General features: G+C 51.0%; 1 protein-coding gene and 1 long non-coding RNA gene across 4 annotated transcripts in view; one reads left to right on the top strand and one right to left on the bottom strand.

Annotated features, from left to right (window-relative positions):
• Positions 1–16,400, top strand: part of LOC142248955 (uncharacterized) — a 447,867-nt gene that overhangs the window by 99,404 nt on the left and 332,063 nt on the right. The gene's annotated exons all lie outside the window — the stretch shown is intronic.
• Positions 1–16,400, bottom strand: part of LOC142249341 (uncharacterized) — a 32,923-nt gene that overhangs the window by 14,380 nt on the left and 2,143 nt on the right. Inside the window, exons 3-6 of the mRNA XM_075320967.1 lie at positions 15,418–15,531; positions 11,914–12,183; positions 7,244–8,295; positions 6,668–6,726 (exon numbers count right to left, since the gene is read on the bottom strand). Of these exons, the coding sequence (XP_075177082.1) occupies positions 6,668–6,726; positions 7,244–8,295; positions 11,914–12,183; positions 15,418–15,531 (1,495 nt within the window). The remainder of the gene's footprint in view (positions 1–6,667; positions 6,727–7,243; positions 8,296–11,913; positions 12,184–15,417; positions 15,532–16,400) is intronic.

Here is a 16,400-nt window from a genome sequence, read left to right as displayed (position 1 = left end):
AAACCGGATGCCCTACAGGCCTTCCGGAAAAAGCTTAACCCGTTGCTAGAGCTGTACCCCCTGACTGATAAGCAACGTGCAGCGATAGTGCTAGGCCAGTTAACCGGTGCGGCGGAGCAGGAAGCGGAGACCTGGGCCGAGGGGGACCGGCTCTCTGTAGCCACCATCTTCGAGAAGCTACAGACTGCCTTCGAGACCCAGACAGAAGCTGAGCTGAGGATGCAGTTTTACCAGTGCCGGCAGCGAGCTGGGGATAGCATTCGGGACTATGCTCTACGTCTGCAGACCGCCCTCCGCACGCTGAAGCGGGTGAACTCTATTAATGAGGCGGATAGCAACAAGATGTTAGTGGAGCAATTTGCGCAGGGGATGAGGTCCCCTGAGGATCGTAAACAACTCCGGCTGTGGGCCCTGGAACACCCTGATGTGGACTTTGCCGTGTTAAAGGAGCGGGCTATCAAAGCACTACAGCCCCCAGCTGCTGAAATTCTGGAACCCGTCCCGTGGCCCGTCGAAACAGCTCCCGTTGTGGCGGCCCCAGCCAAACCAACCTCCTTACTACCTGCAGCCTCGAGCAGTACAGTGGAAGAACTGGCAGCCCAGGTCCGTCGCCTGGACGGAGACCTTGCCAAAATCCTTGCTGCACTACAACCTCTGACCAGACCTCAACCCCCAGCACAGATACAGCTTGCTGACAGTCCCGAGGATGTTCCCTGGATGCAGCGGAGAAGCACTACCAACTCGCGGAGCAGACTTCCAATCTGCTACAAGTGCCGTAAGCCGGGCCATGTTTACCGACAGTGCCCGTTAAACGAGCAACCCCTGGGGCCCCGGGCCAATCCTCAGGAGTAGAACACCGTGGCCCCCCGGACTGGCGAGACCGATATGTCGGGGCCCGCCCCATCATCCCTGTGGCTGTGGACGGCATACCCGTGATGGCTCTCCTGGACACTGGATCACAGGTAACTACCATACCGTATACCTTGTACCAGCAGTATTGGGCCACAGACGAGCTGGCGCCTCCAGACCCTAGTATAAATTTGATTGCCGCTAATGGACTTCCATTGACCCAGGTGGGGTATAAAGAAGTGGCTATGACAGTGGGGCAAGCTGAACTGCAACATCAGGGCATGATTGTGATCATGAATGAACCCAGTGATCATAACCCGAAAATAGTGCTGGGAACCAATGTGATGGAACACTGCATGGCTGATGTGTTGAACCTTTTGCAACGGCTAGCCGCCACGGCGGCGGGGAGCCGGCAGAGGGCTGTGCAGCGTGAGATCCGCGCCCTGATGTACCGCCAGCATGTAAGCTCAACCGGAGGGGAGATTGGTGGAGTGCGAGTGATGGATGTTGCTCCATTGACTGTGCCCCCTAGGAGTGAGATGATGATCTGGTGTAGGGCAGCAGTAGGGCCTCAGGGGCGTGACTACCCTGCGATGATGGAACCCATGCCTTCCGAGCACTGGCCCACTGTAGTGGCCGCCCGAGGGGTGGTAGATGTGAAGAAAGGGAGAGTGCCTGTGAGAGTGTTGAACTGTGGGGAGGAAGAAGTCAGGCTCCCCCGGTATGCCACCATTGCCAAACTGCTCACCCTAGACCCTCACACTATCCAGGAAGCCCGTCCATCCACACTCCCACCTACCACCAGCACTTCCCCACCCCAGGGGGACACCAAGGAGTGGCACCAACAGCTACATGTGGGCACTGATGATACCCCTACACATCACAGAGCAGGGGTACACAGGGTAGTGCAGGAGTACGAACAAGTTTTCAGTAAGCACCCCCTAGACTTTGGGCAGATCAAGGGGGTCCAACACCACATTCCCACGGGTGAACATCCCCCTATCAAAGAGAGGTATAGACCTATTCCCCCTGCACATTACCAGTGTGCCAAAGATATGTTGAAGAATATGAAGGAGGCAGGGGTTATTCGGGACAGTTGTAGTCCCTGGGCCGCTCCGTTGGTACTGGTCAAGAAGAAAGATGGTACCATGCGGATGTGTGTGGACTACCGGAAGATCAACCAGATAACCCATAAAGATGCCTATCCCTTGCCTCGTATCGAAGAATCTTTGGCTGCACTGAGAACTGCAAACTACTTCTCGACCCTTGCCATCACCAGCGGATACTGGCAAGTGGCCGTGGCCCCCGAGGACCGGGAGAAGACCGCCTTCACCACCCCGATGGGGCTCTGCGAATTCAATAGCATGCCGTTTGGGCTGTGCAATGCCCCCGGGACCTTCCAACGGCTGATGGAGTGCTGTTTGGGACATTTAAACTTCGAGACCGTCCTGCTGTATTTGGATGATGTGATTGTTTATTCCCAGACGTATGAAGCCCATCTGGAGCACCTGGCCGAGGTGTTCGCGTCCCTTGCCAAGTTCGGGATGAAGTTGAAGCCCTCGAAGTGCCATCTGCTGAAACCCAGGGTACAGTATCTAGGACATGTGGTGAGTGCGGATGGTGTTGCCCCCGACCCTGAGAAGATCACTGCCATCCAGAGCTGGCCGAGACCAACCACAGTGAGGGAAGTAAGGCAGTTCCTGGGCCTGGTGGGGTACTATCGGCGTTTTATAAAGGGGTACACGAAGATGGCTGCCCCCATGCAAGATCTCCTCGTGGGACAGACCAAAGGTGGTAGACCCATTGTAGCCCCACTGTTGTGGGAGGACCAGCATGAAGAGTCCTTTGGCCAGTTGAAAGCGGCCTTGACCGGAGAAGAGGTCTTGGCGTACCCCGACTATGGGCGCCCGTTCATTCTCCACACGGACGCCAGTAACGTGGGGCTAGGAGCGGTCTTGTCCCAGCTCCAGGATGGAAAGGAGAAGGTGATTGCCTACGCCAGCCGGAAACTCCGGCCGACCGAAAGGAACCCTGAGAACTATAGCTCCTTCAAGCTCGAGCTATTGGCGTTGGTGTGGGCTATCACCGAGCGGTTTCGCCACTACCTGGCGGCACCAAAATTCACCGCGTTTACGGACAACAATCCGTTAACTCACCTGAACACGGCCAAGTTGGGCGCGCTGGAGCAGCGGTGGGTAGCTCGGTTAGCCAACTATGATTTCACCATAAAGTACCGAGCTGGTCGTGTCAACATCAATGCAGATGCACTCTCCCGGATGCCCCATTTGTCAGAAGAGGGGTGTGAGGACGACGACCTCGAGGAGATTGAGTTACCTGCGTTTCACCAGCCGCCTACTGAGAGGATACAGGTATGTCAGCAAAGGGTGGATCTGGACCCGCGGCCCAGTCAAGAGTGGCAGGACGCCCAGGACCAAGCGCCGGCTGTCCGCCTTGTCAAGACTCTGGTGGAACAAGGCGCCATGGGAATGGACCCCAGCGCTCCAGCCGAAGCCCAACGCTTGTGGAAAGAACGGAAACGGCTCTACCTACACCAAGGGAGGCTGTACCGTGAGCTGATCAACCCGAAGACCCATGAGAAAATATGCCAGTTAATCGTTCCTCAGGCTGATGTCGCTACTGTACTGCAGGCATACCATGATGGTGCTGGCCACTTCGGGTGGAAGAAGCTGGAGATGCTGTTGAGGGAGCGGTTCTATTGGAGTGGGATGCGTGAATCGGTGGAAGCCTGGTGTCGAGAGTGCGGTCCTTGTACGCTGAGGAGAAAGGACGAGACTAGCCAGAGGGCGCCGTTACATCCCATCGTCACCCATCAGCCGCTGGAACTGGTCGCCCTAGACCATGTTAAGCTCACCCCTAGCCGAAGTGGGTACACCTACGCATTGACCATGGTAGACCACTACTCAAGGTTTATGGTGGTAGTCCCCGTCAAGGACCTGACTGGTCGAACTGCTGCTCGTGCGTTCCAGGCTTATTTCTGCCGACCTCATGGGTACCCCGAGAAGGTGCTGACTGACCAGGGCCCGGCTTTTGAAGCAGAGGTGTTTCATGAATTCTGCCAGTTGTACGGCTGCAAGAAGATCCGGACCACTCCGTACCACGCCCAAACCAACGGCATGTGCGAGAAAATGAATCACTTGGTCCTGGGGCTCCTCAAGACGCTACCGCTGGAAGAACGGAACATGTGGCCGGAAAAGTTACCCGACTTGGTCGACATGTACAATAACATCCCAACCAGCTCGACGAAGTGTACCCCAGCGTATCTGATGAGGGCTCGGCCTGGCCGCCTGCCGGTGGATCTGGAGATGGGGTTGGAAGCCCCGGAAGCACTCCCTTCAACAGCAGAGTGGGAAAGTCAGAGGAGGGCCCAGTACCGGCAAATCCAGGAGTATGTGGAGAAAAACCTCAGTCGAAGTCGAGAACAGCAAGAGCACCGGTTCAACCAGAAGGCGCCTGCAGGTCCTTTCCAGCCAAGAGATGTGGTGCTGAAACGGAAGAGAAAAGCCCACAAACTGGATGACCAGTGGGAGCAAGTCCCTTACGTCATACAACCCACTGAGTGGGACAATGGGAAGACCTACCTGATCAGTCGTGACCAAGGGGACACCCTGGCCACAGTTTCTCGGGACCATCTAAAGAAATGCCCCCCAGCGCTGAAGGCAGAGGCCGAAGTACCGGTTCCTCCACCAGTGGAAAAGGCAGCAGAGGTAATCCACACTGTAATGGGTGACTTCCCAGCAAACTGGCCTACACAGAACGGCGCGGTGATACTTCCAGTGATACTGTTCCCACAACCCGTGGATGAAGAAGTAGTGGAAGCGGTCAACCGTGAGCCAGAACTAGTGCCAGTGCCCAGGGATGAACCTGTACCCAGCTCCCCTGCACCTCCGCCTGCCCCACACTGTAGCAGGGAGGAGGAACCGATTGTTCCCTCTACCCCACTGTCTAGTACCACTGACACCGGGCCCCGAAGGTCCACCCGTTCCAACCTAGGTAGACCCCCACTTAGGTACAGGGAGACCGTTCTATGAATGAAAAAGGGTCCGCGAATGTAAAAGAGTGTTGTTTGAAAAAGTTTGAAAGTTTTTGAAAATTCTGCAATGATGAAAGATGATTACCCGAGTTTGTTACCTGATTTGCTGCAGTGATTTGCAACCGGCAGGAGCCGGCACCGTTGTCCCCGTGGGGACCGTTTAAAATGCATGGGAACTATCTATGGACAAGCCCGTGAACTCTGCAGGGCAACCACAAACGTTAAGTGGCTTGTAAATATGTTGGGTACCGTTACCGTTTCCGCAGGCCGCCTCCGGAGAGGCAGGTTGGAGGGAGGGCCCTGAGCAGAGCAGGCCAGGGCCCAGCCACCAAAGGAACCGGTGGCCACCCTCTGGAGGGCAAGGACAGATCCCGCTCGGGTGACTTGTGCTGGACTGTGGGTCAAGGGGTGCTGCCTGGGTTTTAGGGGCAGCATCAGGGCCAGGTTGCTTGGGTGGGAGAGAGCGGAAACCGTGACCGTACACCGTTGCAACGTTTAAAGTAAAATGTGCCTCCCGTCTTGGGAAGAGTTTATGATTAAAAATGTTATTTATGTTTGATTAACCCTTGTTATCCCCTTTTACAGAAAAATAAAACCGGTGTAGGACGGCAGCCCGCGGACGGTCTGCATTTTGCTAAGGGGGAATGTGTCGCCCTGGGCAAGCCAGGGGACACAGATAACAACACCACTACACCCCACACTCCAGGTAGGCACACCTGCTAACCAGAAATCCTTGTTGCCTCCCTCCAGGAGTCTGTGATGCACACCAGGGGGTGGGCCAGGCGGTTGGCTCCGCCCACCTAGGAGCTCACAACTCTAGAGGCAGGAAGTAAACCAGGCAGATAGCTCAGGGGAGAGCTGGAGAGAGGAGAAGTCACCGTCACCTACCGGGAGTGCAGGTGCAGCCGTCTGTGGGACCGTCCTACCAGCCGTTGGTTTACCGTACAAACTGTGTCCGTGTCAGGCTGAGTGAGTACCATAGTGCCGCAAGGCACAGCGCTGCCCCCGCGTCCCTGCACCCTCCAGGCCCTACACCTTGCATCTCTTCACCGGGCCCCGGGATCACCAACCCCTAGCCACGGAGGGGCAACACAACACCTGGCTGCTCCCATCACCATCCCCGGGACCCCCACACTGAGCAGCGGTGGTGCCATCACCACAACCGTGGGTGGCGTCACGAACTATAATCCCAACAAACACCCCCCTTTCACTCACGGGCGAGGAGTGCCGCTCGAGACACCCCGGGATCCGGCCCGCAGCTCGAGCCACCAGGAGCAACTGCCGGACCCGAGCAGAAGGGGTGAGCGCGGTGTGCTGACACCCTCCTCCCCGCCCGCGACACATGCATTTGGTAAATTCAAAAAAGTTTTTTTTTTTTCTCATTAATCTACAGTCTACACCCTATCTTGACAGAAAAAAACCCAGAAATGTAGAAATCTGTGCAAATTCATATCGAATTTCAGCAGCTGCTCCCCTTAATGTTAAAAAGTGGAAAATATCAAACTTTTTTACATTATTTTTCATATTTTACTCCATTAAAACAAATAATAGTTTAAAAAAAATGAAATCATTCATATTTTACATTTTTTTCAGTTGTCGAAAAAATGTTTTTTTTTTATGGCATCGTCCCTTTAAAGAAACAAATAAAATGAATGTGGCCTTGATGTGGCTAACTGTAGTGATGTCCCCGGCTGCCGATGATAATAATTATATTCCTCCCTGCTTATTATCACTGTATCCTTCACACACACATATATAAGAACTTACCTATATATTATTATCGTTATTCTTATAACAAAGAGATATCTCCTTAAAAACACCATCATCTGTAGAGAGAGACGAAAGGAGAGAAGGGTGAGGGTCCAGTAATGACAGTGGGAATCCCCCATCATCCTGTGCTGTGGCTTCTAGTCTGCTCTGCTGCAGTCTAAACTCCTAGATGGGAGCAACGCAGCAGATGATTGACAAGTCACTACAGGAGGGGAAATGGAGCAAATGTTCTTGTTTCCTACATTTTTCTATCAGTTGTAGATTGTTATTTTAACTGTCAGAAAGGGTAAAAATTAAAACCGGGAATTATATCGTAGGAGCCTGTAATTTAATACATTTCACCTCCCTTCTTTAAATAAATCAGATAAAAAAAAAAATCACTGCTCGTATGTGTGGTTTATAGGAATTCATTATATTAGATTATAAACCCCACAGTGGAGACATCAGATATGAGAATATAATCTGCATATATCCCCCAGTAGTACATGATAAGAGATACACATCCTATGCCATGTGCGGACTGCGCCCTAATAATATAAATATGAATGTGGAGATGAATTAATTGTTACTTACTTTCTGTATTATTTCAGTGGACTGTCTTTGATAGTCTTCAGATGATCGGTCCTGGAGACTGGGCGTATATGTTCTGTTTACAATCTTGAATGTTAATGGTAGTACGTTTATAGCAGTTGTGGTTGTCACTGGCCTAGTAGTTGTCGGAGGCTTAGTACTGGTTGTTGCAGGTCCTGTGGTGGTTGTTGCAGGTAATGTGTTGCTTGTTGCAGGTCCTGTGGTGGTTGTCGCAGGTCCTGTGGTGGTTGTTACAGGTCCTGCAGTGGTTGTTGCAAGTTCTTTGGTTGTTGTTGCAGGTAATGTGATGGTTGTTGCAGGTCCTTTGGTGGTTGTTGCCGATTCTGTGGTGGTTGTTGCAGGTTCTTTGGTTGTTGTTGTTACAGATCCTGTAGTGGTTGTTGCAGGTCCTGTGGTGGTTGTTGCAGGTCCTGTGGTAGTTGTTTCAGGTTCTGTGGTGGTTGTTGCAGGTCCTGTGGTGGTTGTTACAGGTCCTGTGGTGGTTGTTGCTGGTTCTGTGGTGGTTGTTGCAGGTTCTTTGGTTGTTGTTGTTACAGGTCCTGTAGTGGTTGTTGCAGGTCCTGTGGTGGTTGTTGCAGATCCTGTGGTAATTGTTGCAGGTTCTGTGGTGGTTGTTGCAGGTCCTGTGGTGTTTGTTACAGGTCCTGTGGTGGTTGTTGCTGGTTCTGTGATGGTTGTTGCAGGTTCTGTGGTGGTTGTTGCAGGTACTGTGGTGGTTGTTGCCGGTTTTGTGATGGTTGTTGCAGGTCCTGTTGTGGTTGTTACAGGTCCTGTGGTGGTTGTTGCAGATCCTGTGGTGGTTGTTGCATGTAATGTGGTGGTTGTCTCAGGTCCCGTGGTTGTTGCAAGTTCTGTAGTTGTTGCAGGTCTTGTGGTTGTTGTTACAGATCCTGTGGTGGTTGTTACAGGTCCTGTGGTGGTTGTTGCTGGTTCTGTGGTGGTTGTTGCAGGTAATGTGGTGGTTGTCTCAGGTCCTATGGTTGTTATTGCAAGTTCTGTAGTTGTTGCAGGTCCTGTGGTTGTTGTTACAGATCCTGTGGTGGTTGTTTCAGGTCCTGTTGAGGTTGTTGCAGACTCTGTGGTGGTTGTTGTACGTTCTTCAGGTGTTGTTGCAGGTAATGTAATGGTTGTCTCAGGTCCTGTGGTTGTTGTTGCAGGTCCTGTGGTTATTGTTACGGATCCTGTGGTGGTTGTTGCAGGTCCTGTTGAGGTTGTTGCAGACTCTGTGGTTGTTGTTGTACGTTCTTCAGGTGTTGTTGCAGGTAATGTGGTGGTTGTCTCAGGTCCTGTTGTTGTTGTTGCAAGTTCTGTAGTTGTTGCAGGTCCTGTGGTTGTTGTTACAGATCTTGTGGTGGTTGTTGCAGGTCCTGTTGAGGTTGTTGCAGACTCTGTGGTGGTTGTTGTACGTTCTTCAGGTGTTGTTGCAGGTAATGTGGTGGTTGTCTCAGGTCCTGTGGTTGTTGTTGCAAGTTCTGTAGTTGTTGCAGGTCCTGTGGTTGTTGTTACAGATCCTGTGGTGGTTGTTGCAGGTCCTGTTGAGGTTGTTGCAGACTCTGTGGTGGTTGTTGTACGTTCTTCAGGTGTTGTTGCAGGTAATGTGGTGGTTGTCTCAGGTCCTGTGGTTGTTGTTGCAAGTTCTGTAGTTGTTGCAGGTCCTGTGGTTGTTGTTACAGATCCTGTGGTGGTTGTTGCAGGTCCTGTTGAGGTTGTTGCAGACTCTGTGGTGGTTGTTGTACGTTCTTCAGGTGTTGTTGCAGGTAATGTGGTGGTTGTCTCAGGTCCTGTGGTGGTTGTTGCAGGTCCTGTGGTAGTTGTTGCCGGTTCTCTGGTGGTTGTTGCAGGTCCTGTGGTGGTTGTTACAGGTCCTGTGGTGGTTGTTGCTGGTTCTGTGGTGGTTGTTGCAGGTCCTGTGGTGGTTGTTGCAGGTAATGTGGTTGTCTCAGGTCCTGTGGTTGTTGTTGCAAGTTCTGTAGTTGTTGCAGGTCCTGTGGTTGTTGTTACAGATCCTGTGGTGGTTGTTGCAGGTCCTGTTGAGGTTGTTGCAGACTCTGTGGTGGTTGTTGTACGTTCTTCAGGTGTTGTTGCAGGTAATGTGGTGGTTGTCTCAGGTCCTGTGGTGGTGGTTGCAGGTCCTATGGTAGTTGTTGCTGGTTCTGTGGTGGTTGTTGCAGGTCCTGTGGTGGTTGTTACAGGTCCTGTGGTGGTTGTTACAGGTCCTGTGGTGGTTGTTGCAGGCCCTTTGGTGGTTGTTGCAGGTAATGTGGTGGTTATCTCAGGTCCTGTGGTTGTTGTTGCAAGTTCTGTAGTTGTTGCAGGTCCTGTGGTTGTTGTTACAGATCCTGTGGTGGTTGTTACAGGTCCTGTGGTGGTTGTTGCTGGTTCTGTGGTGGTTGTTGCAGGTCCTGTTGTGGTTGTTGCAGGTAATGTGGTGGTTGTCTCAGGTCCTGTGGTTGTTGTTGCAAGTTCTGTAGTTGTTGCAGGTCCTGTGGTTGTTGGTACAGATCCTGTTGTGGTTGTTGCAGGTCCTGTTGAAGTTGTTGCAGACTCTGTGGTGGTTGTTGTACGTTCTTCAGGTGTTGTTGCAGGTAATGTTGTGGTTGTCTCAGGTCCTGTGGTTGTTGTTGCAAGTTCTGTAGTTGTTGCAGGTCCTGTGGTTGTTGTTACAGATCCTGTGGTGGTTGTTACAGGTCCTGTTGAGGTTGATGCAGACTCTGTGGTGGTTGTTGTACGTTCTTCAGGAGTTGTTGCAGGTAATGTGATGGTTGTCTCAGGTCCTGTGGTTGTTGTTGCAATTTCTGTAGTTGTTGCAGGTCCTGTGGTTGTTGTTACAGATCCTGTGGTGGTTGTTGCAGGTCCTGTTGAGGTTGTTGCAGAGTCTGTGGTGGTTGTTGTATGTTTTTCAGGTGTTGTTGCAGGTAATGTGGTGGTTATCTCAGGTCCTGTGGTGGTTGTTGCAGGTCCTGTGGTAGTTGTTGCCGGTTCTGTGGTGGTTGTTGCAGGTCCTGTGGTGGTTGTTACAGTTCCTGTGGTGGTTGTTGCAGGTCCTGTGGTGGTTGTTGCAGGTAATGTGGTGCTTGTCTGAGGTCCTGTGGTTGTTGTTGCAAGTTCTGTAGTTGTTGCAGGTCCTGTGGTTGTTGTTACAGATCCTGTGGTGGTTGTTGCAGGTCCTGTTGAGGTTGTTGCAGACTCTGTGGTGGTTGTTGTACGTTCTTCAGGTGTTGTTGCAGGTAATGTGGTGGTTATCTCAGGTCCTGTGGTTGTTGTTGCAATTTCTGTAGTTGTTGCAGGTCCTGTGGCTGTTGTTGCAGATCCTGTGGTGGTTGTTGCAGGTCCTGTTGAGGTTGTTGCAGACTCTGTGGTGGTTGTTGTATGTTCTTCAGGTATTGTTGCAGGTAATGTGGTGGTTGTCTCAGGTCCTGTGGTGGTTGTTGCAGGTCCTGTGGTAGTTGTTGCCGGTTCGGTGTTGGTTGTTGCAGGTCCTGTGGTGGTTGTTACAGGTCCTGTGGTGGTTGTTGCAGGTCCTGTGGTGCTTGTTGCAGGTAATGTGGTGGTTGTCTCAGGTCCTGTGGTTGTTGTTGCAAGTTCTGTAGTTGTTGCAGGTCCTGTGGTTGTTGTTACAGATCCTGTGGTGGTTGTTACAGGTCCTGTGGTGGTTGTTGCTGGTTCTGTGATGGTTGTTGCTGGTTCTGTGGTGGTTGTTGCAGGTCCTGTGGTGGTTGTTGCAGGTAATGTGGTGGTTGTCTCAGGTCCCGTGGTTGTTGCAAGTTCTGTAGTTGTTGCAGGTCTTGTGGTTGTTGTTACAGATCCTGTGGTGGTTGTTACAGGTCCTGTGGTGGTTGTTGCTGGTTCTGTGGTGGTTGTTGCAGGTAATGTGGTGGTTGTCTCAGGTCCTATGGTTGTTGTTGCAAGTTCTGTAGTTGTTGCAGGTCCTGTGGTTGTTGTTACAGATCCTGTGGTGGTTGTTGCAGGTCCTGTTGAGGTTGTTGCAGACTCTGTGGTGGTTGTTGTACGTTCTTCAGGTGTTGTTGCAGGTAATGTAATGGTTGTCTCAGGTCCTGTGGTTGTTGTTGCAGGTCCTGTGGTTATTGTTACGGATCCTGTGGTGGTTGTTGCAGGTCCTGTTGAGGTTGTTGCAGACTCTGTGGTTGTTGTTGTACGTTCTTCAGGTGTTGTTGCAGGTAATGTGGTGGTTGTCTCAGGTCCTGTTGTTGTTGTTGCAAGTTCTGTAGTTGTTGCAGGTCCTGTGGTTGTTGTTACAGATCTTGTGGTGGTTGTTGCAGGTCCTGTTGAGGTTGTTGCAGACTCTGTGGTGGTTGTTGTACGTTCTTCAGGTGTTGTTGCAGGTAATGTGGTGGTTGTCTCAGGTCCTGTGGTTGTTGTTGCAAGTTCTGTAGTTGTTGCAGGTCCTGTGGTTGTTGTTACAGATCCTGTGGTGGTTGTTGCAGGTCCTGTTGAGGTTGTTGCAGACTCTGTGGTGGTTGTTGTACGTTCTTCAGGTGTTGTTGCAGGTAATGTGGTGGTTGTCTCAGGTCCTGTGGTTGTTGTTGCAAGTTCTGTAGTTGTTGCAGGTCCTGTGGTTGTTGTTACAGATCCTGTGGTGGTTGTTGCAGGTCCTGTTGAGGTTGTTGCAGACTCTGTGGTGGTTGTTGTACGTTCTTCAGGTGTTGTTGCAGGTAATGTGGTGGTTGTCTCAGGTCCTGTGGTGGTTGTTGCAGGTCCTGTGGTAGTTGTTGCCGGTTCTCTGGTGGTTGTTGCAGGTCCTGTGGTGGTTGTTACAGGTCCTGTGGTGGTTGTTGCTGGTTCTGTGGTGGTTGTTGCAGGTCCTGTGGTGGTTGTTGCAGGTAATGTGGTTGTCTCAGGTCCTGTGGTTGTTGTTGCAAGTTCTGTAGTTGTTGCAGGTCCTGTGGCTGTTGTTACAGATCCTGTGGTGGTTGTTGCAGGTCCTGTTGAGGTTGTTGCAGACTCTGTGGTGGTTGTTGTATGTTCTTCAGGTGTTGTTGCAGGTAATGTGGTGGTTGTCTCAGGTCCTGTGGTGGTTGTTGCAGGTCCTATGGTAGTTGTTGCTGGTTCTGTGGTGGTTGTTGCAGGTCCTGTGGTGGTGGTTGTTACAGGTCCTGTGGTGGTTGTTGCAGGTCCTGTGGTGGTTGTTGCAGGTAATGTGGTGGTTGTCTCAGGTCCTGTGGTTGTTGTTGCAAGTTCTGTAGTTGTTGCAGGTCCTGTGATTGTTGTTACAGATCCTGTGGTGGTTGTTACAGGTCCTGTGGTGGTTGTTGCTGGTTCTGTGGTGGTTGTTGCAGGTCCTGTTGTGTTTGTTGCAGGTAATGTGGTGGTTGTCTCAGGTCCTGTGGTTGTTGTTGCAAGTTCTGTAGTTGTTGCAGGTCCTGTGGTTGTTGTTACAGATCCTGTGGTGGTTGTTACAGGTCCTGTTGAGGTTGATGCAGACTCTGTGGTGGTTGTTGTACGTTCTTCAGGAGTTGTTGCAGGTAATGTGATGGTTGTCTCAGGTCCTGTGGTTGTTGTTGCAATTTCTGTAGTTGTTGCAGGTCCTGTGGTTGTTGTTACAGATCCTGTGGTGGTTGTTGCAGGTCCTGTTGAGGTTGTTGCAGACTCTGTGGTGGTTGTTGTATGTTTTTCAGGTGTTGTTGCAGGTAATGTGGTGGTTATCTCAGGTCCTGTGGTGGTTGTTGCAGGTCCTGTGGTAGTTGTTGCCGGTTCTGTGGTGGCTGTTGCAGGTCCTGTGGTGGTTGTTACAGTTCCTGTGGTGGTTGTTGCAGGTCCTGTGGTGGTTGTTGCAGGTAATGTGGTGCTTGTCTGAGGTCCTGTGGTTGTTGTTGCAAGTTCTGTAGTTGTTGCAGGTCCTGTGGTTGTTGTTACAGATCCTGTGGTGGTTGTTGCAGGTCCTGTTGAGGTTGTTGCAGACTCTGTTGTGGTTGTTGTACGTTCTTCAGGTGTTGTTGCAGGTAATGTGGTGGTTATCTCAGGTCCTATGGTTGTTGTTGCAATTTCTGTAGTTGTTGCAGGTCCTGTGGTTGTTATTACAGATCCTGTGGTGGTTGTTGCAGGTCCTGTTGAGGTTGTTGCAGACTCTGTGGTGGTTGTTGTATGTTCTTCAGGTGTTGTTGCAGGTAATGTTGTGGTTGTCTCAGGTCCTGTGGTGGTTGTCTCAGGTCCTGTGGTGGTTGTTGCAGGTCCTGTGGTAGTTGTTGCCGGTTCTCTGGTGGTTGTTGCAGGTCCTGTGGTGGTTGTTACAGGTCCTGTGGTGGTTGTTGCTGGTTCTGTGGTGGTTGTTGCAGGTCCTGTGGTGGTTGTTGCAGGTAATGTGATTGTCTCAGGTCCTGTGGTTGTTGTTGAAAGTTCTGTAGTTGTTGCAGGTCCTGTGGTTGTTGTTACAGATCCTGTGGTGGTTGTTGCAGGTCCTGTTGAGGTTGTTGCAGACTCTGTGGTGGTTGTTGTATGTTCTTCAGGTGTTGTTGCAGGTAATTTGGTGGTTGTCTCAGGTCCTGTGGTGGTTGTTGCAGGTCCTGTGGTGGTTGTTGCAGGTCCTGTGGTGGTTGTTGCAGGTAATCTGGTGGTTGTCTCAGGTCCTGTGGTGGTTGTTGCAGGTCCTGTGGTGGTTGTTGCAGGTAATGTGGTGGTTGTCTCAGGTCCTGTGGTTGTTGTTGCAAGTTCTGTAGTTGTTGCAGGTCCTGTGGTTATTGTTACAGATCCTGTGGTGGTTGTTACAGGTCCTGTGGTGGTTGTTGCTGGTTCTGTGGTGGTTGTTGCAGGTCCTGTTGTGGTTGTTGCAGGTAATGTGGTGGTTGTCTCAGGTCCTGTGGTTGTTGTTGCAAGTTCTGTAGTTGTTGCAGTTCCTGTGGTTGTTGGTACAGATCCTGTTGTGGTTGTTGCAGGTCCTGTTGAAGTTGTTGCAGACTCTGTGGTGGTTGTTGTACGTTCTTCAGGTGTTGTTGCAGGTAATGTTGTGGTTGTCTCAGGTCCTGTGGTGGTTATTGCAGGTCCTGTGGTGGTTGTTACAGGTCCTGTGGTGGTTGTTACTGGTTTTGTGGTCGTTGTTGCAGGTCCTGTGGTGGTTGTTGCAGGTAATGTGGTGGTTGTCTCAGGTCCTGTGGTTGTTGTTGCAAGTTCTGTAGTTGTTGCAGGTCCTGTGGTTGTTGGTACAGATCCTGTTGTGGTTGTTGCCAGTCCTGTTGAAGTTGTTGCAGACTCTGTTGTGCTTGTTGTACGTTTTTCAGGTGTTGTTGCAGGTAATGTTTTGGTTGTCTCAGGTCCTGTGGTTGTTGTTGCAAGTTCTGTAGTTGTTACAAATCCTGTTGAGGTTGATGCAGACTCTGTGGTGGTTGTTGTATGTTCTTCAGGTGTTGTTGCAGGTAATGTGGTGGTTATATCAGGTCCTGTGGTTGTTGCAAGTTCTGTACTTGTTGCAGGTCCTGTGGTTGTTGTTACAGATCCTGTGGTGGTTGTTACAGGTCCTGTTGAGGTTGATGCAGACTCTGTGGTGGTTGTACGTTCTTCAGGTGTTGTTGCAGGTAATGTGATGGTTGTCTCAGGTCCTGTGGTTGTTGTTGCAAGTTTTGTAGTTGTTGCAGGTCCTGTGGTTGTTGTTGCAGGTCCTGTGGTGGTTGTTGCAGGTCCTGTAGTGGTTGTTGCAGGTAATGTGGTGCTTGTCTCAGGTCCTGTGGTTGTTGTTGCAAGTTCTGTAGTTGTTGCAGGTCCTGTGGTTGTTGTTACAGATCCTGTGGTGGTTGTTACAGGTCCTGTGGTGGTTGTTGCAGGTCCTGTGGTGGTTGTTGCAGGTAATGTGGTTGTCTCAGGTCCTGTGGTTGTTGGTACAGATCCTGTTGTGGTTGTTGCCAGTCCTGTTGAAGTTGTTGCAGACTCTGTTGTGCTTGTTGTACGTTCTTCAGGTGTTGTTGCAGGTAATGTTGTGGTTGTCTCAGGTCCTGTGGTTGTTGTTGCAAGTTCTGTAGTTGTTACAGGTCCTGTTGAGGTTGATGCAGACTCTGTGGTGGTTGTTGTATGTTCTTCAGGTGTTGTTGCAGGTAATGTGGTGGTTGTCTCAGGTCCTGTGGTGGTTGTTGCAGGTCCTGTGGTAGTTGTTGCCGGTTCTGTGGTGGTTGTTGCAGGTCCTGTGGTGGTTGTTACAGGTCCTGTGGTGGTTGTTGCAGGTCCTGTGGTGCTTGTTGCAGGTAATGTGGTGGTTGTCTCAGGTCTTGTGGTGGTTGTTGCAAGTTCTGTAGTTGTTGCAGGTCCTGTGGTTGTTGTTACAGATCCTTTGGTGGTTGTTACAGGTACGGTTGAGGTTGATGCAGACTCTGTGTTGGTTGTTGTACGTTCTTCAGGTGTTGTTGCAGGTAATGTGGTGGTTGTCTCAGGTCCTGTTGTTGCAAGTTCTGTAGTTGTTGCAGGTCCTGTGGTTGTTGTTACAGATCTTGTGGTGGTTGTTGCAGGTCCTGTTGAGGTTGTTGCAGACTCTGTGGTGGTTGTTGTACGTTCTTCAGGTGTTGTTGCAGGTAATGTGGTGGTTGTCTCAGGTCCTGTGGTTGTTGTTGCAAGTTCTGTAGTTGTTGCAGGTCCTGTGGTTGTTGTTACAGATCCTGTGGTGGTTGTTGCAGGTCCTGTTGAGGTTGTTGCAGACTCTGTGGTGGTTGTTGTACGTTCTTCAGGTGTTGTTGCAGGTATTGTGGTGGTTGTCTCAGGTCCTGTGGTTGTTGTTGCAAGTTCTGTAGTTGTTGCAGGTCCTGTGGTTGTTGGTACAGATCCTGTTGTGGTTGTTGCCGGTCCTGTTGAAGTTGTTGCAGACTCTGTTGTGGTTGTTGTACGTTCTTCAGGTGTTGTTGCAGGTAATGTTGTGGTTGTCTCAGGTCCTGTGGTTGTTGTTGCAAGTTCTGTAGTTGTTGCAGGTCCTGTGGTTGTTGTTACAGATCCTGTGGTGGTTGTTACAAGTCCTGTTGAGGTTGATGCAGACTCTGTGGTGGTTGTTGTATGTTCTTCAGGTGTTGTTGCAGGTAATGTGGTGGTTGTCTCAGGTCCTGTGGTTGCTGCAAGTTCTGTACTTGTTGCAGGTCCTGTGGTTGTTGTTACAGATCCTGTGGTGGTTGTTGCAGGTCCTGTTGAGGTTGTTGCAGACTCTGTGGTGGTT

The sequence above is a fragment of the Anomaloglossus baeobatrachus genome, chromosome 8, assembly GCF_048569485.1.
Source record: "Anomaloglossus baeobatrachus isolate aAnoBae1 chromosome 8, aAnoBae1.hap1, whole genome shotgun sequence".
NCBI classification, from domain to species: Eukaryota; Metazoa; Chordata; class Amphibia; order Anura; family Aromobatidae; genus Anomaloglossus; species Anomaloglossus baeobatrachus.
Note: the sequence above shows the minus strand (reverse complement) of the source record. Positions and strands in the feature narration are given on the sequence as shown.